This window comes from Poecile atricapillus, chromosome 10, assembly GCF_030490865.1.
Source record: "Poecile atricapillus isolate bPoeAtr1 chromosome 10, bPoeAtr1.hap1, whole genome shotgun sequence".
Lineage (NCBI taxonomy): Eukaryota > Metazoa > Chordata > Aves > Passeriformes > Paridae > Poecile > Poecile atricapillus.
In genome coordinates, this window is record NC_081258.1 from 3,063,695 (window position 1) to 3,086,730 (window position 23,036).

A 23,036-nucleotide genomic window follows, 5' to 3' on the forward strand; every position below is an offset into this window, starting at 1 on the left:
GGTCACTGCAATGCAAAAGTTGGCTACAGAGGACATAGAGAGCCTTGTCTTAGATACACAACCATAAAAGTCACAATGATTTCAGAAATGCAAAAGTATCAGGGTGTGCAGGACCAGGAGGCAGGTGGGAAATGGAAATGCTCAGCCTTTCATGGGGGAAGGGACAGGATATCACCTCAGGAGCAGCTGAGTGATGATGGGCAGCTCCTCAGAGCAGGGCTTGCACCTTCATCTCCTGTAGCACCAAACACAGCAAGACCCTCACCCCAGCCAGGGCCCCTGGGCATGGCTGCAATGTAAATATTAATACTAATGAGGCTTTTCTTCTCAGTTTGTGCACATGCTGTTTTCCAGGCCTGGCAGTGTGGGAAATGGCCTGTCCCACTTGCTGGGGCACTCAGAAGATAGTTTTTATTTAGTGTAATGGAAGCTGATGGAAGCTGGTGTCAGCTGGAGTCAGAGGTTTGATTTTCCATCTCAGTGACTATAAATGTTTGGAAGTCCCCCTTGGGAGGGAGCCCTGGGATTGGTGCATTAGTCAGAGAGCCCATTTCTGCTAAGTGAGACTCAGAAAAAAATAGACTCAGTTGAAAAGGTGAATGATTGAAGTTGCAGCTTGTGTCCATTTCCTATCTAATGGGAATCACAGAGCACATGGAGTTCTAGATAACTGGGAGGATCCTGTATTTAGGAGACTTGCTATTAGAAACCATACTCCAGTCAGAGAACAGACAGACATGGGAATTTATTGATATTTAAAGAATGATGGAATCAAAGCTTAGAAAAGGGACTTACTGCAATATTCCTGATGTACTGAAGCATAAGGAAGGCTGTGAGTGTTTTCAAGGTGCTGGTTGCTCTAGGTTGGGACAGAAGGTTCCAGAGGCATCATGAATGCCAAGCATTGCTGTGCTCCCAGATGCTGTCGCTGAAAACAAAGACAAACAGTTTCTAGCATGTTCCTAATTGGGGCACAAGGGAGTGCAGTCATGTTGCTGCTTGTGTGTGTCTTGCTCCAGCCCCTCCCTGCCAAAAAATTTTGAAAACTTTCTTTCCTTAGTTTTCCCTAAGTTTGTAGTGTGCCAGTGGTCCTGGGTTTATTTTATAAATGAATTTGACAGTAATGATGATTAATTGTGAAGCATTGGGTCAAACCTACAGATGGGCTTAAAATTCAAGTTTCATACTATCCAGGGGTATCAAGGTCAGATATTGGTCTGTCTGTGCACTTTGGACTTGGATGTGAACCAGCATGAAGAGTGTGTAGAGCTGAGTTTGGGTTTGCCTCTTACTGCAACACAATTCTGGAGCTCTGTCTCCTGGATCAGGAAGTTACAAGTCCACTGAAGCTGGTGGCAGAAGTCCTATTGTCTTCAGGGGGGCACCTGGGTTTCTCCCAGGGATTCACCCCAGAGGACAAAGTTTTAAAGCTGGGGTCCATAAACAATGAGAGAAGCTGAGGGTGAAGGCTGTGAGTGCAGGTGCAGGAGTGCAGGACACACCACAGGGCTCACTGGGCAACACTGGGGCCACAAGAGGAAGCCAGCAGATAAACCTAATGCAGTGAAATTTCAGGCTGTGAGTGAGGTCTGTGTTCAGTGAAAGGGCTCCCAGCATTTCCTGAACTGGGTTGCAGATTGTTAAATGAGTTGCTGGGATCACTCTCTGGGACATGGCAAAGGAGACAAGGCAAAGATGGATTTTTTCTGAGATGTAGCACTGCTCACTACCTTTTGTAACTATCCCGTATGTTATATTTGCTGGTGGAATGTTGGAAGAGCCTGTTACGAAGTCCAGTTGGTTTCATGCCAGATAATTACTCCCCTATTTCCTCTTGAGATGGTGATCCAAATAGCCAGACTATCCATTTTGCTTAATATTACATTGGAAAGTAAATTACAATAACTGAAGCACACTTAAAAGAACTAGGGCCCTTTCTAATTATGTCTTAACTCCTGCCAAACACTTGTAAGCAGACAGTATTAATTTTTTTCTATGGGAGGGTTAGAAAAAGACCCATGTGAGAAAGTGGCATGTTTCCACTTTGGTAATAAATGTTGGTATTAACTGCTGTTATGTTCTGAATTGAAATCTCTCAACAACTGTTTTGAATAAAATCCAGATAATTTTTTTTCCAGGAAGATAGGTTCTTGTGTAAACAGTTTCTTTCAGTGTTTGCAGTAGATGGTAGCAGTGACAGTAAACCTGCAGCATGGCTCTGTGCAGTGTGAAGTGCTGGACAGTGTGAATGGAGTCAGTAAATGTTGGGCTCTGTAATACGATGCAGAGTTAAAGCTGTTGATTCAGCCTTTTTTCTTGATCATTGTCACTGGGAAGCTCTGACAGGAGTTTGTTTAAGGAAGGTCTAGGTAAGAAAATCATTAGTGGCTCCTAATTAATCACACAGCAAGTAGCCTTGGCGAGTGCTTACCCAGGATCTCTGTGGTACTGTAGGATGTAAATGGTCTCTTCTCAGGGGTTATAAAATGCCTGACTGGCAGAGGCAGAGTTCAGGATCAGCTGAATTCTTGGCAGAGTTTTGTGCATGGCCACACCACCTGCTAGCTCTGTGCAGAGCATGGAGTCCCTCCTTGTCCTGTCCTTCTCCTTTAAACATAACAAAGTGGAAAGACAGAAGCAAGAAGGCAAACTGCTGTGTGGTGTTTCCTCACAGACAGCAAGACAGAGTGAAGCAACAGGATACATGAAAGGGTTTCAGCAGGATGAAGAGTAAAGTTCTGGACTATTTTCCTTTCATTAATCTGTCACCTGCTATGAGGCTCCTTTATCTTTGAGCCTGAGAAGGCCCCATTTTGTCCAGTTCATTTTAATCGCTGCATTTAAATATGAGTGTAAAAAACAACAACAAAACCCCATCTGCATGAAACCAAATTTGATATTTGTTCCCTCTCTTAATGCAATCCCATGAATTTCTTACATTGTTGTGTCCCATGTAGTAAGGGTCCCATGCAGAGAGCAAACAATACAGCAGTGAGAAGACAGATGCTCTACTAATGGGAAAGCAAGGAGCAGAGAGTCTGTGAGGGATTACAGGCAGCCTGGGGTTGGAATACATTATTAGCATAGCACCCAATTCAGAAATTAGTTTTCAGAATTAAATGCCTGAAGCATTTTGGCAAAAATTCCTTATCATCCCTCTTAAAAACTCTTAAAGCATAAAAAAGTAGGAATCTGCAGCCTAGGCTGAGCAGCCACGCTCAGTGACTTTGCAGTGCTGCTGCAGTGAATTGGAGATTTTACAGCTTCATAGCATTGCCGGGACAGCAGCTGCCACACCCACTGAAATGTAACCCACTGGCTCTGCTTGCACAAACCTTCAGCAGGTTTTGAACATCCTCATCAAAGAAGCAAATGGGCCTGAATGAGATTCCAGGGTCTGTTTCCAGGAGGAAGGTTTTGTTGTGTTGAGTGCATAACAGCAGGGAAGAGCAGCAGCCCCTCCTTGGGCACGGTCAGGCATGTGAAGGAGGAGCCAGTGACATGTCTTTTCAAAGGCCTGGCATTGCCTAAGGTACAAAGTTTGGGTCCTGAAGCCTTTTTCAGGCACACTATTTTCTGAATGTTTTTCTTTTGAAAGTCATGATGGGAACATCGAACTTTAAAAGACCCTGGTAGACAACCGAGATTTGCCGCAGAACTGAGAACAGAGAGGAGAAATTGTTTCTCATAGTACTTGGTGGGATTATCCTCCATGCATAATTGTTCATTATATGCTCAAAATTCATTGTTAATTTCTTTTAGAGATATTGCATATTAGATAGAAGAGTTATAAATCCCAAGATTATCACAGGAGGATACTAACAGGCCTAAATATTCAGGACAGAAGGGGTCTTGTTTTCCTCTTACATTGGAACAAAGACTCTTGGACAGGATCATTAGAGTTTTGTTTTTTGGTTTTTTTGCCTGTTTGATAATCAAAGTATATTGGACAGCAAACAAAAGAAAAGTTCAGCCAGCCAAGTCTTCTACTTTATTTTTACTCTTCTATTCTAACATAATTAACATATTTCTCAAGGTTTATTTAGTTTCCCAGAGTCTTATTTTATATAAGTGTCGTTGAGGAGCTGAATTACAAAGTCTTGATTTGTGCATATAAAATGAGATTTTATTATCCTGGTAGAGAAGACAAGGACAGGGTAAATATGGGAGAAAACAGTTGAGACCAGACTAAGAAATCAGGAAAAATAATATGCCAGCTCTTCAACTTGCACTTTGTTTTCTTTGCATCCTGGTATATCCAGCATTGTACTCCTGAGTCACAGAAGGGAGAGTAAAGGGTAACACTTCATTTTCAGCTTTGAATTTCAAAACTGGTCTTTTAATAACAACTTCTCTCAGTGTTTTTATATATGCTTAAGGAGTATCTGTAATGAATATTAGGGAGAGTTCAAAATGACGTTTCCCATTTGTTGTGGATACAGAGTGTCCATAGACTTCTGACTGTTCCTATCCAAACTGAGATTGGTCTGTATTTACATCACTTTACTGCTCTGCCAACAAAATGCTTTTTTTATGAACCTGGCACAGTGGGAACCCTTCTAGAGTAAGGCTAGAACTGAGCCCCACACTGCTTAGATCCTGAATGAATTTGTGCCTATGAATACCACGGGAACAGGAACCAGAGCCAAGATTTTTGGCATCTCCATGGGGGTCTTGCCTATCAACCTGTGTCACTTCACTGCTTCACCTCAGCCTGTTTTTCACACCTTCAGATTGGGAATGGATGTGCTCAAAAGCTCTTTTTACTCCTCTGACTCTGTCAGGAATAAGAAAGGCTCCAAGTCTGTGTAACGAAACCTCTCTCAGTTACCTGCTCAGTTACCTGCTCCTCCCTCCCAGCCATGCTGGGAGCCCACCCTGGGAGGCTCTTGGTGTGCTGAGAGACAATAAAGAGGCTGTTCTGCCTTGTCTGCAGTCTGGAGCAAGTCACAACTCCTCTCCACATCTCTGAAGATTGTTAATAATCGAGTGCTTCAAAGACAGACGTTGACAATTTTAATTAGTATTTTAAGACTTTTAAATTCTGCTTCTAAAATTCAAAGCTTAGTACTGTAGCTCTGTTTGAACACTCCAAATTAGGATCAAACAGTGCAAAGAAGCAGCAGTAAGCTCCAGAAATGTTGAGAAATTAATTTATTTCTTTTATCAGCAGTGTCCCACAGTATTGCCATCATGTAGAAAAGAGTGCTGCTGGGCTCTGAGGCTGTTATTCTTTTCCAGTCCATTTAGGTTTAAAACACAAGCAGACCTGGATCCAAAACCTTGATCTAACTGAACCAGGCCTTCAGTCTGTCTGGGATTGACCCTGTGACTAGGAGAGAAAAGAGTGTAGTGCTAAAGGACCAGCTCCCTGAGCCCATGAAATACTGTGTCACTGCTGTTAGACTTACTGCCATTCTGCAAAGTCTTCTTAATGGGGTAATCCAGTTCTGGATGTGTTTGACTAATAACAATTCTCTTGCTAAAAACAAATAATGGTTTTAATTTAATAGGGTTAGTTATATAAAGAGTGATTTTGTGTCAGCAAAGCCTTTCTTTCTGACAAAAGTGTAATTTATGACAATCTAGTTAGCAATAAATGCCATTAATCTGACCACTATGCCATTCTTTTCCTGGGGAATAATGTCTCCTCTTAATCAATAGCTGTGTGAATGCTCCTTTGCATTCCTTATCAAATGACAGCCAGATGGTACTGGTAAATTCATTCCAGCAGGATTTTAGAATTAGCTGGGTTTGTGCTGTTGTTAATCCTCTGCTGTCTGTGTCACTAGGACCTGCCCACCTGTTTCCAGTAAGCCTGGAGTTCCCAGCCCTAGGAAGCAGTCTAGCCAGAGGGTTACTCAGTCATGGGGCAGCCAAGAAACATCCCAAGCAGTGAGACCTTTTTCCTGCATCAGTAAGAAGAGCAAAAAAGCAAAGAAAAGTGGTATGTTGCAGAAATAGCCAGCTAGGACTGCCTGCCTCTGTCTTTGTTCCTCAACACCCTGATCTCTTCTAGGGGAGTTGAAAAGTTTCTTAAGACTGCATGAGCTGTGTTTCTTAGGGCATGGTAAGTTTTGGGCTGTGACAGCTGCTATATCATTTACTGACTTCCAGACCCATTTAAGTGTCTATGAGACCTTTCCCTTCATAATCACTTTGTTGCATAGCAACAATAATTTTATCTCCAACCTATTGATCCAACATAATATGTAATCCCCTCACTCCAATAAAAAGGAAAACATATGGCAGCTCCAGGCAGGGAACCACAGGCTTTTGATGTGAGGGGACAGCTAATCCCCACTAAACCAGGGGGAATGGAGCAAGATACACACTCTGGGGCTCAGGGGATGCATTAGGTGCCTGAGCCAATTAACCTGTGTTCTAGAAGAATCTGGTTTACATTCATCCTCCTCTTCCTCATCTTTTATGTTGTGCAAGTAAAGCACGTTTCAGGTGAGCTCTGCTAGAAGAGCCTCAGTGTACAACACCCCCAGGTAGGGGGGCACCCCTTCCCCTGGCAGGATGGTGCACACACAGCTCTCAGCTGAGATGGGGCTGCAGAGGGTGAGGAGAAAGAAAGTTCAGCCCCTGCAAACACCAGCTTCAAATGTACATGGCTGGAGTTCCTCAGGAAGATGTCTCTTGTCTGTAGGCTGTGGTTTGTAGGTCAGTCTGATTACCTGGATGGTTCTTCTATACCTCTGAACAGAGGACTAAAAGCAGACCTTGGCATCTGAAACAGGATCTGCCTTGGGGACAGGAGTACAGAGTTAAGGTCAGAACTGCTCAGGCAGGGAACACAGAGCTTTGGTCCCAAGCAGGCAAAGCATCTCCCCAGAGCCGTGCCCTTGGCACTGCAGCATGGGCTGGCAGCTGGGCTTTGGATCATCCCTCTGAGGTACCTCACTGCTGCCCACATTGTGCAGTGAGCCCAAGCTCCTGGGAGTGCACTGGATTCTTCCCTGCCTGGAAGGCTTGGTATCCACAAGGCAGCTAAATCCTTCTCAGGCCTGTCTTCATTTTTTAGCTTGCAAATAGCACTGAGTGAAATATAGGTTCAAAGTCTGAGATCTCTAATTTGAGCAGGAATTGGGAGGTGAGTCCAATGCTATTTAAAACAACCACCAAAAGAGTCAATTCAAGCTAATTTCTGCACATCAAACACAAACTTTCCGTATATCAAACTTAAAATAATACTGTTACATTGGGAATCTCAGTGGAAATATTGCAGTGAATCAGAAGGCCAAACTGGTATCTGAACATGCTGCAAAAGCCAAGCAAAGGCTTCTGAGTCACTGTCTCCCAAACCTGTGTCATACACAGCACAGTAAAATAGCACAGCTTTCACCTAAAAGGTATATCTGTGGTTAGAGGAGTGGCTACTAATGATCCTTTCTTTTCTGTCATTTTAACAGTATTCAGGTTTTCAGCAAACAGCAGACAAGTGCTTTGTTTGTGGACACCTCATAATGGAAATGGTAAGAGACCTAAACTCCTAATGATGGGTAGCTGGGGAAGTGCACTGTGAGACTGCTTTTCCTTACCCAGGCTGCTATTGTGTCTTCACTGCTGTCAATATAGTTATTGAAACTGAAGCAGTAAATAAAAATAGCTTCATGCCCTATTACTACTATAAAGTACAGAAAATTTGGCTTCTTTTCTGCCTAAGAATATGGAAGGTTGTTATTCTGCCATTTGTGAGTTAAAATAAAATAGAATTTTAATATTAAAGGGTGAAAGTACAGCACAACTTCATATGAGAATATGGTAAAGGAGCATGGTGGGTAGATAACAAGAGCTCAGTCAAGTGGGTAGAATCTGGGATAGAGCAGAGAGGAACATTATCAATAGTCCTGAGGTTTGTCACCTGCTCTGTGACTTGCTTTGTTTACCCTCTGTTTGCTCCACGTCATTCCAAATGCATTATTGCCACTGGGATTTGTAGGGAGCCAGTAGTCAGAGTTACTTTTGTAATAAAAAAATCAAAGGGCTTTGGGTTGGCCAGATACTACTGACATCGTTTCAGTGGGTGAAATTATGTGAAAAGAGTTTTGTGTGCTCTTCCTAAGCAGAAATTCCCTAACAAAATGAAGCGGTTTTCACAACAGAGAAGGGCAGATCCTACAGTGTATCTATTTTCCTCTTGCTTTAAAGTGTGCATGAACCTCAGTGTGCCTAAGACAAGTAGCTGTTGTGCTGCACACATGGAGGTTCAGTTGGAGCTGGAACAGAGACTTCACTAATGAGGATTCTGGCTTATATCCTGGCACCACTGGTTGGACAAGGATATTGTTCGTTTTAGCCCAAGAGCAAATTTCTAGAGTTGTGTCATGCTGGGAGGGGGAGGGGGATCCTGACTTGCATGCTTTGAGCTGGCCCTTAATTGCAGAATCCCAGGCAAGAGTCCATAATATCTTGCTGGTGGAGCTCAGTAGCTGGAAGCTTTGGCAGGTGCTTGTCTGCCTCTCTCCCATCAGCAAGTGTGCTCTGACAAAAGGAAACAGCTCTGGGAGCTCCAGGAATTCAGCACTTCTATTTGGCTAATTCCAGTGGGTTCCTGCCGTGTGCTGGCCTGGGGCAGAGCTGGGGCTGTGCAGGGCTGGGTGAGGAGCTGCCCTGTGCCCAGTGCCTGCACAGCTGTGCCAGGCTGGCACCACAGCACACTCCTGCAGCAGCACCAGCTCCAGCCTTTCCAGTCAAACAGAGTCTGATAGCACTCACTGAACTCTACAGGGCTTCAGCAGGGAGGGGAAAAAAGGTTAAATTAAATTGGCCTTTTGTTCTGTACTTCTTTCCTCCTGGTTTGACCTTTATTCATAGAATCACCTATAGGGCCAAGGGAGCTTGGTCAGTGGAGATTTCTCATCTCAAGCTTCCCAGCAGCTCCAGGCTGAGTACAGCTAGCAGCTGAAATTTTGAAATTACCTTCCAAACATACTTCTTATGCCCAAAATGTATGGAATTGGTCTTATAGTCTGTTGAGAGCTGCCTGAAAGTGATAACTGTGTCTCACTCTTCCCAGGGGCTTGTTCATGGGCTTGCAGCATCCTCCTCAATGTCCCAGTGCCACACTGGATGTTACCTACAAGGATGGTCAGGATTGGGGGGGATCTGTTCTGTAGCAGTGCAGCCAAAGCGGCTTCAGACCTTTCCTTGAAACCTTTAAAATGCAGTAGGGAAGGTCAGCATGGGAAAAGCCTGGGCAGGTGCATGGATCAGTAACCAAACACATGGATAGTGATGGCATTTTATTAGAAATGGATGGGCCCCTATGACTGAATGATAACCAGTCAGTAACTCTGGGACATTAGGATCTTTAGTTAATAAAGAAGCACCTCTTTATTTGCTTGTTTTGTTATTTAACTTTTTGAGTAATGACCAGTTTGGATTCTGTCACAGCTTGCTAAATTTGGTAAAGTAACTCTGTAGCCCAGTAACTTGTATTTGGGATTTCCCCAGAAGTGGTCTGTGAAGCCGTTTTTAATTTCCATTGGCACTATTGGCCCTGCAGAGCTAAAGCTGATGGGTTTAGCCTGATTTTCAGTTCTTGCTCTTCATTGGGAGCATATTGAAACCCACTAAAATAAGCAAGTTGATTGTTTTAAGACACCCCTTGCTGACAGATCTGCAGAGTGATAATTTCATCCTGAATTGCTCTTCTCAGTGTCATTATAAAGAATGAGAGAGACACAGCAGTTTATGGGGAGTAAATAGTTCATGTAATCAAGTATCCATTTATTTTGTTGTTTGCCTCATAAGATCTTACAGGCCCTTGGAAAATCCTACCATCCTGGCTGCTTCCGCTGTGTGGTGTGTAACGAGTGTTTGGATGGAGTCCCCTTCACTGTAGATGTGGAAAACAATATTTACTGTGTCAAAGACTACCATACGTGAGTACACAAATCCACTGCATGCTCAGAAAAATAATACCAGTTAAATCACTGATGTAGTTATAAGCCTTGTGATGGGTAAAAAGGTCACTCCTATTTGCTCAGATGTCCCTCAACTGCTTCTTTCATGTGTTTCATTTGTAAAGTATTTTAAGATTTGTTAAGTAGTATGTTAAGTATGGCATACTTCAGCCAAGTGAGGCTGAAAATCAGATTGTATCAGAGGATGTGTTTCTTGGGGGCTGTTCCTCTACTTTCAGGACTACCAACACTAATTATACCAGACCAGCTCTGCAGGTGTTGGTAGGTTCTGCTGGCTGTTTCAAGAGTAGAGGTTCTGGCAGTGCTTAACACGGGTGTAAGTTTTGTTAACTGAGACAGAAGTGTAATTAACAGTTAGTTTAGAACAATTTGAGCCTTACCTGACAAAAAGTAGAGGGTTAAAAGATTGCTTTTGGACTCCTTCCTGATTCTGCTCAAAGGCAACAGGATCGTGCTCTTAGCTCCAGTTAACCAATAACTCAGTTATGCAGCAGGAGTAAATCACCCTGAATTCAGCCCTGTTGGTACCAATCTGACTGTGTTACAAGGACACAGTGAGTGCTGTTCCAGTGGCTGTCATACAGTGCAGCTGTGGACCATAAACCCATTTGTGTATTTCGCTGGAAGATTCTGGCCATGATCAGCCCCTCTCCTCTCCTTTAGCATGGTTATGTCTTTCTGATGTCAGAGAGTGACATCCCTAAGTCAGGAGCTGCTTTGTAGTCAAGCATCAAGGCTCTGGAAGAATTTGAATGGTTTTATAAATAAAGGAAAGAAAGAAAAATGGCATATACAGGAAGAGGGGTGGATTGATTATGTCTCAAGGTCAGGAAGACCTAAACAATAAAGTTGGGGTAGATCAGCCTGTTCCAAATCTCCTTCTCAATGAATATCATCAAACAATTAGAGGCATTTCAAATCCTGTGGATCTCCATTTTACTAAAAACAAGGCATGATTAGAATGGCTCTCTTGGTTCTACTTCTTGAAGATGCTTTAAATGTGATTGGAACACTTTCTTCTTGCACCATAGGGTTTTTGCACCAAAATGTGCTTCCTGTAATCAGCCGATCCTCCCAGCACAGGTAAGTGTTAACATGCACTGACTCTTAGGGAAAACAGCTGTTGGCATATGGACACTTCCTAAAAACACACTAAAGGCTTTTCCTTCCTCTCCCAGATTCTGTACTATGTTAGTTACCAAATTAAATCAAAGTTCATCAGTAAAGTCACTCCCAAACATTCCCAGAGGCTGTAATAGTCTTACTACTTCTACAGCATAGTACTTTATATCTTTAGGTCTTCAGGTCTTAGCTTTCCAGGTCTTCATTAATCTGTTAGAAACCTCATTTAACTGAAAACACTGACTGGGGCTCCAAGAACAACTCAGGGAGTAAAGCCCTTGAAAAGGCATCTGATGGTTACCCTGACCCTGTGAGAAGGCCACACACAGTCTGTTGTTCTGAGGTGGCAATGGAATTACAGTTTTTAAAGGGGTTGAAAAGGCAGCAACAAAAATGGAACCAGGTGAAGCCTGCTTGCAAGCTCAGCCCAGGCTGACAGTGTTGTTGGCACAATTAGGCCAGAGTGGGGCTCCCTCATGCTCTGGTTGGTGCAGAACCCTCTGAGTTGCCTTTGCTGAGGTCACTGACCAGCTCATCTGTAAACAAGGGCCTCAGCATCTCCCTGCTTTTCCTCCAGTCAGAGTTTCCCTCCTGTAAGCTGCTGGGCTGCAGTAACTGCTGATGCTAGAGCCTCTCACCTGCCCACCTCTCCATCACTGCACATTACTCTCATTTGTCAGTAGTATTTCTGTTAACTGGCCAAGTCTTACATAACCAAAAACCCTATAAAGGCTGAACCAGAACTGTTTGTCCTAATGGGTTGTGAGGAGAAAACCTCTATGTAAATGCCACTGAATTTGGGTCTTAAAAAATAGTTCTTTTTTTCTTTTCAAGAAAGAAAAAAGAAATAAAAGGCAGTCATAGTGCTGACTCACCTGATGACTAGCAGGACACACTCCATATTCTTTCCCAGGGAGATTTCTTAGGTTAGTTCAAGTCTAGCAGTGCAGGTGCTAACTTGCCCACAGCTTCTCTCAGACATAGTCCACGTCATATCTGGTGCTCCAACCACGCCTGGACCTGGAAACAATGCAAGGCAACCAATTTAATGAGCTGTGTCTTCAGAGTGGATCAGCAAAAGAGCCTGTGAGGTTACTAGAAGGGTATGGGCTGCTCTGCAGGGCCTGGGGCTCAGCCAGGAATTGCACAACTCTCCTACACCCACCCTCACGCTGAGGTTTGGCCTGTGCACGTAATTACCTGCCAGACTGGTATGTCAGTCCCTGTGGGGACACAGTGACATGTGCATGTGCAAAAGAGCTGTGCAGCAGATGGTTTGAGAGGAATACAAGTCCTGGAAATCAGAGCAGGATGTGTACAAGGAAAAGTTACCCAAAGAGCAGGTTTTTGACTGGTAATTTGTTCAGATCCTGGGTGCCCTTGGAAGATTACTTGATTTCAAGACTGATTTGTTCCTTGAGGATGAGGTTTTGGCTACAATTCCCGAATTACCTCTGCAGCTTAGATGTGCCAGACACCCAGACTGCTGCTACAAAGCTAAGGAGTGGTGCAGTGCCAGGTCCTGGGGTTAAGACCTTCAGTGGCCACAGAGCTCTGCTGCATGGGGGAACAGGGGAACAGCTCTCCAAAGCAACGAGCTGGGCACTGTGTGAAAACTGAAGAAATGCTTAGACACCACTGTCACTTTCTCTCTGCTCCACCCCAGGGCTCCGAGGAGACCATCCGGGTGGTGTCGATGGACAAGGACTACCACGTGGAGTGCTACCACTGCGAGGTGAGCCCCGGGCTCCGCCCGCCTGCCCCGCGGCTGGTTCTGCTGCAGGGGGATCTGCTCTGCTCTGCCCTGGGGGTCCTGCTCTGCTTCAGGGGGATCTGCTCTGCTCTGCCCTGGGGGTTCTGCTCTGCCTTGGGGGTCCTGCTCTGCTGCAGGGGGATCTGTTCTGCTGCAGGGGGATCTGCTCTGCTCTGCCTTGGGGGTCCTGCTCTGCCTCAAGGGGGTCCTGCTCTGCCTTGGGGGTCCTGCTCTGCTTCAGGGGGATCTGCTCTGCCTTGGGGGTCCTGCTCTGCTGCAGGGGGATCTGCTCTGCCTTGGGGGTCCTGCTCTGCTTCAGGGGGATCTGCTCTGCTCTGCCTTGGGGGTCCTGCTCTGCTGCAGGGGGTCCTGCTCTGCCTCTGGGGGTCCTGCTCTGCTGCAGGGGGTCCTGCTCTGCTCTGCCTTGGGGGTCCTGCTCTGCTGCAGGGGAGTCCTGCTCTGTCTCAGAAGGACCCTGACTCACCCCATGGGCTGTGCTTGCTGGCTCTAACACACCTGGGCAGGTAGGGCTCTGCCCCAGAGCTCCTGGAGGAAGACAAAGGGGTGAATGCTGCCTGGGCTGGAAGTGGTGCTAGCATCACCAGTACCAAATTTATTATGGAGGGGTTTTCCCCAATATATTACCTTCAAAGCTGGGCTTGGTTTGTTGGGTTGAATTTTCTCAATACTTCTGGATGGGGGAGTGAGCAAAGAGTAGGTAGGTGCCAGTTCTCTTTTTCCTCATCTCTAGGTACAGTCTGTAGGCTCTGATCTGAGGAGACTTGAATTTACATTGGCTGTGTAGGGAAGGTGTCTCACTGGAAGGCCTTTCTAGGGGATCTGGTTTTTCTGTGCTGAATGAATATTGATTCTTTACTAGGAAATGGACAGGGATACCATGGACTTGCTGACATTTTTTTGGGAGTAGTTTCTTATTGAGCAGAAGATTTAAACATTTATTGTCATAGATCAAGTTGTGGAATTAGTGCTTTTGCTTCAGAGAGGAGACCTGAGTTCATCCTTAGTCCTGCATCCAGGAACATAAGAAGGGAAGCAAACTCACTAAGTTGGGATCAACCAAAAACTTCCCTTTTGCTGTAGGTTTGGCACTCTGACATAACACACAAATATCCACACAGATCTTACCTGTTAACACCAGGGGCAACAATACAGCAGTGCTGCCTTCATGCACTGTTGCACAAAGGTTTTACAAAGAATCTGCTGACTGAGAGAGAAAATTACAAAATTCAGGGCATCTTGAAATTGTATGTACCTAAATGTAAGGAAGGCCCCATCCAGTCAGCCATCTCTTTTCAACAGACACCTGATACTCCATCTATTTCTATTAATTTTTCACGAGAAATTGGCACAGGAAATCACAGTATTTTGGAGAGCTGAACTTCCCTCCTCCTTCCCCCAACTATTGCTTTGTGCAGGCTTCACCTAAGATGACAGCTCCCTCCCCTGCTCTCAGGCTATTGACTTTATGCTGGAATGTCCCACTGGGGGTTTATTTTCTGTCGTTTCATTATTCATTTCCCCATTCTCCTCCCCATTTGAGGCAAAGCAAGCTGCCTCCACATCTGCCCAGAAAGGCAGAGTGCATTTATGTACAGAAATCAGGAGTTAGCCATGTGTCAGCAGGGGTGGGTTACTGCCTGATGCTCTCAAATCAGGCTCTCTGTACACTGCTGTCCCCAAATGCTGCTGCAAAAGTGAGTGCCAGGATTTTGAGGTACACACATAAAAACTTCAGCAAAGGTTGCCATGACTTAGACCACCACTTCTCATCTGCTTTTGATGTCATCCTCACCTGCTGGCCATGCACAGTCAGTGGTCAGGTTGGAAACTTTGCAGCTTTTCTGTGTCATCTCTTCCATGTGCAACCATTTGATTTCTGTGGAGGAGCTGAAGCCCTTTTGCAGATCACTGGAGCCCCATTCTGAGACTGGAATCCACTGACAAGGCAGGCTTTCTCCTTGCAGAAAAGGAATTCAGTTTTGGAGAAGGAAAAAGATACAAACACTTGGCACATCTGTAAGGCATCTGAAATTGGCAAATTCTAATTTTAAATCTTGTATAAATTGCTATAAAATCATTATATAATATATAGCAACACACAGAAAATTACTTTGGCAGATACTTTGATTAAGACCCCTCTAAACTAACACTCCAGTTTTAAAGCTTACTTTAAAGCCCATTTTTAGTCTTATTTCAGTATTGTAAAATTTGAGGATTTAAACTTGAACTGTGAAAGCTGAAAAATTACACTTTGTGTTCACTTAAAATCTTTGCATTTGTTTTCAGTAGTAAAACCATCTCTATGCCCAGTTTATTCTGGGTTTTTTTTTTCTTTCTATTATGTGCACAGATACATACTCAGAATCCCTGATTTCTCAATTGATCATGTTAATAATTTCTAAGTATTTAACATCCTTGAAACATTAAATCTGAGCACCAAACTTCAGTCATTTCCAAATGCCCTCAGAATTACAGTGATGGCAAGTGGAAATCAGGATGGTCTCTACTGCAGTGTACATAAGAGTCAGCAGGCAGGATCCCTGTTAGTTGCTTCTCAGTCTCTCTCTGTAAAGGGTTAGTAAAAAGGGGTTACCAGCATTTCTACTGAAGATGGACCACTGGCCTTGAAGCCTTTAAGTTCTTTTAATTCCAAATTAGTGTAAATCTGCTCCAGAAGTAAGATATGTCACCTCTCCCCCCTTTTCCCCTCCTTTCTCATTCTCTACTTATGCTCCCCCACATCTTGCTCACTGCCTTGCTGCAGAATTATTTCCTTCTCTGTTTGAGCCTCTTCCAGGTTGTGTTTGTCAGGGTCAGCCCCTAGCCTGCTTTTAGGCTTTTGATTTGCATCACCATTATATTAGATGGAGGAGAGATCAGAATGGGAAACAGTGGTGAAAAAAAGGCTGGGCACTATTACAGCCTGTGCTGTTTGATTTCAGTAATGTCAGTGTGAGATGGTCAGGGTGCACCTCCCAGAAGCTGTGGAGGCTGCTGGCTTTGGAGGTGGGAGGGAGCTCCTGGGGCCGTGCAGGACAGACCAGCAGCGCTGTGAGAGGCCTGCCTGAGTCACTCACTGATCTGAGATGTCTCTCTTTCTTCTAGGACTGTGGCTTGCAGCTCAATGATGAGGAAGGCCATCGTTGTTATCCCCTAGAGGGCCACTTGCTCTGCCACAGCTGTCATATCAGGCGCCTTAATATCAAACTGCCATCACATCCACCTCCGAGCTACCCCATGCATGTCACAGAACTCTGAAAGACATTTCCATGATCAATAAGCTGTTTGAAAGAGAAGACAAAAGTTTAAAAATTACTTTCATGTTCCTTTAAAGATGAGGTTCCAGTAATAACCATCTAAACCATCTATTTATTTTTAAATCAGAGGTGAGGGGGTCCTTTTCTGATCTTGTACATATGTTCTTTTATCTAGACATTTTCACTGAGACACTGTCTACTTGAACAAATAATTCACCACTAAACTGTAACTGTAAATGGCAGCATTTCTGAAAACAATGGTACAAAGGGCTGTTCTGGACTCCCTACTTGCTTCCTTCAGTGGAGATTTCACCCAAGTAAGGAGTAGAATTACTTTCCAAAAGTTAGCACCTTATCATATTGCAGCAAGCATGATAAGATAAATGCTTGCATTTTAGCTAGTTTTGTTGAATTCTGGTCTTAGAGAATACTTAGATTCCAGAAGTAGGGAATAGGCAGCAAGCAGGTGTTTAAGCCAGGGCAGTTTTCAGCAAGGTAAGGAAGGGTGTTCTGTGTTCTGTGAAGAAGTGTCAGGCCAGCTCTCCATCCTGCAGGGTCCCACAGTCATCCAAAGACTAATTATTCAGCTTGCTCAAGAAATATGGCAAGGATTTGATGTAAAACCCATGGTACAGAGGATTGTATCCAAAAGATTGGCACATGCAGGGTCAGTAGTTGCAGCCCTCTGTAATTTCTGGCTGTGTAGCCATGGCTTCAAAATGCATTCCTATCAACTGGACCATTTGGCACTTACTAAAGAATTCATCTTTCAAACCTGTTTTTTGTTCAATAGGGTTCTATGCAAAGGTACACTTGTCTTTATACTGCTTGTTTTATCCAAGACTTCATTTGTTACCAACTGCTTCATGATTGTATGTTGAGACATTATTAAAGAGAGGCCCAGTGGTTTGGTATTACCTTTTCAGCTTTGTGTTCTTTTCAAGATTACTTTTGAACTGATTATGGTGATTGTCTTCACTGGAAAACAAAGTGCAGTAAGTCCTGGTATTACTAGGAATAGTAATTTAGAGAGTCAGACCACAAAACATCGGTGTTTACAACAAGTATTAGCTGTACACAAAATGTACACACTTTCATGTTTTGCATAAGCTTTTACAGTACCCTCAGAGCTCTGGGGAGAGATATATGTCTTCCATATAGGAAGTTAGATGAATCTTTTTTTATGGTTTGTTTTCTACCACGTGCTGATGTTTTACATACAAATCACACCATCTGTATGTCAAAAAAATTCCTTGCATTCTCATGAGAATTGACCCAGCCTTCCTGAAGCTGCAATTTATCATTGCTGTCTTTAACTGTATTCAAAGTTACAACAAAATAAAATAAAATTCTTCAGCTCCAGAGGAAGCAGAAATACCAGACCAGGTTCCTGGCATGTGTAAACTGGGACATTTCCATGCCAGTTCTCCACACTTGAGAATCTGCCCGATCCGTTCGGAAATGATCCTGTGTTAAATTCAGCATGCAGACTGATGGAATGACTTATTTGGCAACACCATTGCAGTTTAGTTTCTTATGCTCCATTGACTTTTTGAAAGCCATTTGTGGTGCTCTTGAAAAGCACAAAGAGCATCCAATGGCCACTAATTCCTAAGTGGAATAATTAACTCCCTTAACAGAACTTTTTGATAGTCTGGAATTTCCTTATGGGGAAAGGTGGGGGGCAGGGGAGCAGAAAAAATTCTTGAGAACTATTTTTTTTCTGTTAGTAAGGAACAAAAGGGATGCTTCCTGAACTTCTGCCAGACTTCCATGGCCTAGATTCAGTAGGACAGATTCCTGTCCTACTGAAGGGTCCTGGGCAAAGTAATTTTGTATTTAATATATATCAGTTTATAATTAAAATGTTTAATGTGAATGCCAGGATTTGAAGGAACTACAGCGCAATCAGTGCCCCATTTCTGCACTGTGGTCCTAGAGGCCTGGCCTGCAAATGAGAGGCCAGGAGTGCACGTGCAATTCTGCATTTGCTGACACTCTCTCTGTGTCCATAGTCAGCAGCCCAGCCTCAGGAGGAAGTGGAACTACACATGCCAGCAAATGCTGGAGAAAGGGGAAAAAAAATGTCTTAAACTGGACTGTATGGCCAGGTCAATTCCTTCAGGTCATTACAAACATGGAAGGCACCAGAGCTTCAGGATAAACTTTTAGCATCAGCTACAATGGAATTCTTTTTCCATTGCAGGAGGGTGCTTTGGACCACATTTAGCCTTGAGGTATTTTCACCTGCTTGTCTTCACAATAGATATTAAGGGACCCAGATTAAGAAAAGATGATTAAAATACACAAAGAAGATTTGGGTCTCTTCCTGGGAACAAATAACAGTTACTTGCTGAACTGGAAAAATGCTTTGCTCTTCCAGTAGAGAGGCAAAACCTTCACACTGACAGTGGACAGAGCTGGAGGTGACTGACACTGACATTCAGCCCAGTCCTCTGCCAGCACCTTCCTGAACACTGTGCCTCCATCAGGGACAGGTTTAAGTTTCCAACATACCTTCCAAGGGCCAGCACACTTTCAAACATGTACATACCAGAACATTTCTTTGGTTTTTTTCTCAAAACGATCATCCCATAGAACAGAATAATGTTTCATTTTATTTCACATGCTGATTTTTCAGTCTCTTGTAGTTCTGTGCAGGTCTGATCTGTTAAGTGTCATCATGGTAAAAATTCTGAAAGGTAATATGTCAATATGGAATAAGAGATTTGTTTAAAACCAGAAAGCAGCAGTTGTTGTTCCAGTATTTTCTACAGACAGATGCATTCCATTACTGTATTACGAAGTACAGCTTTGCTTTTCCAGCATTTACTGTAAAAACTGGGGTTTGAGTGAGATTTCCCAGGTTTGGTTGGGTTTTTTTTCAAATCAAAGAGAAAAATAAAATCAAACCTAAAATACTGATGTGCTGTACTCTTTAGTGCTAGTGACAGTTTCTACACATTTTACCTCCTGCCTGGGGAATTACGTAAATGAGAAATCTTGTTTTAATTATTTTCTTACGGAATATTCTTATGTTAAATCAGTTCAACACAGATGAAAACTTCCTAAGTTCATCTTACAGTGCAATTGTTCTTCAGAAGCCTTTACTGTACTGTACTATTTCCATAAAGTCCCATCAGTAAGAACCTGCTCTCATTTGCATCAGTCCTGCACCTTCCCTTGTAGGAAGGGAATCTTCCCAAGCCTCTCCAGCGTCAGCTGCTGTGGGCAGTGCAGGGTCCCTCGTCCACAGGAGGACATGTTCCAAAGAAAGGACCAAAATACTCATTTGAAAACAAAAGAATGCACTCAGAGAATTGAGGTTCCAAGAGGGTTTGTTTGGGTTTCTTTCCTTTTCCTTTCACTTGTGTGCACATGTGTGTATATATTTTGTAAGGTGGAGCTTCAAAAGGAAAACATGGTTAGAGGAACTCTTTAAGACCAGAAATTCCAGAGTAGTAAAGTAAACCAAAGCTCTAAAGGAAACAAAAGCTGCTTTCTTGTGTTTCAAGAAAAGTTTAAAAGTTTGTGATTCATCCTGTAACTAATGCCGTAACTAGAGTATATAATTTGACTTAAATTAAGTTTTCATTTGAGAAATATTTTCATTTTCTTTAAAAGAATATAGTTTTCTTCCAAGAACTTGGACCAACGTTGATTTTTATTTTGTAGGAAATAAATGAATTCCCAGTTTGTATATCATGTAACTAGTTTACATGCTGAAAATATACATTAGTTAACTATTTTTGTATATATATATCCTTGTAAAACTTTTCAATGTGCTTCTGTCTTTTAGTCTTTAGAATTACTTGTGGTTTTGTGTTTCAGTGTTTGATTCCCTTGATTGTTGAAGAAAAAAATTGGGAAATGTAGATTTATTTATCTAAAGAAGAAGCTACTTGCTATCATCTTAAGTTATTTAATATTAAAGTCAGAAGTTCATTTAACCTTAGATGCTATAATCTGCTTTTTTCAATAAAGACATTTTGTAGTTATGTCTGGTTTTGTAGTCTGTTGCATGTAAGTATTTTTTTTTTAATTTAATCTAGGTGGGCACTAAAAGAATTTTCAGAACCCTTGTATTGCCTACAGAAATGCCTGACTGATATTAATTGATTGCAGCTGCATTCATGAAAGATTTTGGTCCTCTAGTGCAAGTGTTACTAATTAAGGTCTAAAATATGCCCACAGCTAACGTTCTGCAGCTGCACTTAGAAAAGAATTTAGTCACTCTGGCACTTTTTAATTAAGCTTTAACTAGTCTGGCTAGTTCACATGTCAGACAGTCAGTATTGAGGAACACTTCCTTTTCAAAACTCTCATTATTTTTTGGAGTGTTACACAAGAGAAGTATTTGCCTGGGCTATGAACTTAGCTTGAAACACTTGGACCTTGGTTTGGGGAACTTTCTCTATACTCTTGCTAAATCACAGTAATCCAGAAACTGTGGCCAAAGCTCTGATAGGATCAAAGAGATGCATGTTTATCTATTTTGCCTTTTTGAAACTTTTTGCCATCTTCCTGACTCCAGTTTCATGGCACAGATGGGAGCTTGGTCACATTTACCTTCCTCACCCCATGGTCCTGCAGGAGCAGCTGTGTCTGTCGGGCAGAACGTGCTCTGGTGTCTTGTCTCCAGCTGGCCAGGGGAGAAAGTACAACAGCCAGTTCCTTCCTTGTTTCCTCATGGTGTCCTTCCTTTCCATCAGGCTGGCCAGTCTGCTCTCCTGGTGAATGTTCTTCCCTCCAGTGACCAGCAGACATCAAACACTCACAGGCTGCACTTTGTGTCTGTGGCCACCCTCCCATCACAGGGGCCTCTGCAGCTCTGCCACCCTGGCTTGGCAAAGCCCAAATAACTTCACAGCTGGAAAGAAACTTCCTAGAGGTTTTCCCACCACGGCTATTTTGGCAAATTTTTCTTCTGCACAGTCAGAATGGAAAGAGTTACAGATGCCACAATTGTTTTAGGGACAGTCTGCACTTTGGTGCTTTGAAACAGATGTACCATACTTCTGTAGGGCCTTCACATACATGCTATTTTCTCACTCGTTATTTTCAAAAATTCATTCAAAATGAGCAATCCATGCCCTCCTTGAAGGAAATAAAAAAAAAAGCCACAAAGACTGGCCAACTCAAAGCATTTTAACAGGGCCTTACTACATGGGTAACACAAATGTACTTAATAAAAATCTAGGACATCTTAATGCAGCAAGAATTTACACCAACTCATAATCAGCCTGACTGAAAAGAACAGAATACTTTAAAATCTTAACTGTTCTGTGTGGGCCTCAGTGCAGAAAGCACATACTGGAAAAAAGAACATTTGTTCATGGCAGGGTGGGTGTGAGTCAGGCCCTGGCTCCCAGGGGAGCACCACCAAAGGCTGCAGTGTGCTGGTCCCTGGCCCTGTCCTGGGTCCCTGGCCCTGTGCTGGTCCCTGGCCCTGTGCTGGTCCCTGGCCCTGTCCTGGGTCCCTGGCCCTGTGCTGGTCCCTGGCCCTGTCCTGGGTCTCTGGCCCTGTGCTGGTCCCTGGCCCTGTCCTGGGTCTCTGGCCCTGTGCTGGTCCCTGGCCCTGTCCTGGGTTTCCTGGCCCTGTCCTGGGTTTCCTGGCCCTGTCCTGGGTTCCTGGCCCTGTTCTGGTCCCTGGCCCTGTGCTGGGTCCCTGGCCCTGTCCTGGGTCCCTGGCCCTGTTCTGGGTTTCCTGGCCCTGTCCTGGGTCTCTGGCCCCTGTCCTGGGTTCCTGGCCCTGTCCTGGGTTTCCTGGCCCTGTCCTGGGTCTCTGGCCCCTGTCCTGGGTTCCTGGCCCTGTCCTGGGTTTCCTGGCCCTGTCCTGGGTCTCTGGCCCCTGTCCTGGGTTCCTGGCCCTGTCCTGGGTTTCCTGGCGCTGTCCTGGGTCCCTGGCCCTGTGCTGGGTCTCTGGCCCCTGTGCTGGTTCCTGGCCCTGTTCTGGTCCCTGGCCCTGTCCTGGGTCCCTGGCCCTGTTCTGGTCCTTGGCCCTGTCCTGGGTCCCTGGCCCTGTCCTGGGTTCCCTGGCCCTGTCCTGGGTCCCTGGCCCTGTCCTGGGTTCCCTGGCTCTGTGCTGGTCCCTGGCCCTGTCCTGGGTTTCCTGGCCCTGTGCTGGGTTCCTGGCCCTGTCCTGGGTCTCTGGCCCTGTCCTGGGTCCCTGGCATGGCAGCCAGCTCACAGCCCGTGTGTTCTGACACTGTTGAATCCCATGGCTGCTAAACCTGGTGTGCAGATGATTTGGGAGGGCCTGGCCAGCCCTGTTCTTCCATCTCACCAGCTGTCCCCAGGGCTGCACCCCTCACCTACTGCACAGAACCAGGATTCTGCCAGGTCATCCCAGGACTGAGCCAGAGACATTTGGCTATTATGGAAACTATTAGGAATATGTGAACTAGGCTGGTGAGGTTATCTTGTCCCCACAGTTCATAGACTCAGAATAAATATGGCTGGACAAGATGTCATTTGATGCAACACCTCACCATCAACACACGTGTGCACAAAGCAAAATATGCACGTGTACATAAATCATAGAATTGTTTAGGTTGGCAAAGACCTCTAAGATCATTGAGTCCAACCATTAACCCAACACAGCCAAGGCCCCTACTAACCTGTCCCCAAATGCCACATCCACACACCTTTTGTATCCACCCAGGGATAGTTATGCCAATGCTTGACAACCTGTTCTGTGAAGACTTTTTCCCCTATTACCCCGCCTAAACCTCATCTGGCACAACTTGAGGCCATTTCCTCTTGTCCTGTCCCTTGTTCCCTGGGAGCAGAGCCCAACACTCCCTGGCTGTCCCCTCCTGTCAGGGAATTGTGCAGAGCCAGAAGGTCCCCCCTGAGCCTCATTTTCTCCAGCCTGGACCCCTTCCCCAGCTCTCTCAGCCACTCCTGGGGCTCCAGACCTTCCCTGGACATGCTCCAGCTCTTCCA

General features: G+C 44.3%; 1 protein-coding gene across 3 annotated transcripts in view; it reads left to right on the plus strand.

Moving 5' to 3' along the window:
* WTIP (WT1 interacting protein) overlaps positions 1-20,086 on the plus strand; it is an 84,259-nt gene extending 64,173 nt beyond the window's left edge. For all 3 annotated transcript variants that reach the window (XM_058845799.1, XM_058845800.1, XM_058845801.1), the window contains 5 exons: positions 7,419-7,481; positions 9,763-9,893; positions 10,967-11,018; positions 12,724-12,792; positions 15,937-20,086. In XM_058845799.1, the coding sequence (XP_058701782.1) occupies positions 7,419-7,481; positions 9,763-9,893; positions 10,967-11,018; positions 12,724-12,792; positions 15,937-16,089 (468 nt within the window). In that variant the 3' untranslated portion in view covers positions 16,090-20,086. The remainder of the gene's footprint in view (positions 1-7,418; positions 7,482-9,762; positions 9,894-10,966; positions 11,019-12,723; positions 12,793-15,936) is intronic.
* The last annotated feature ends 2,950 nt before the right edge of the window (positions 20,087-23,036 follow it).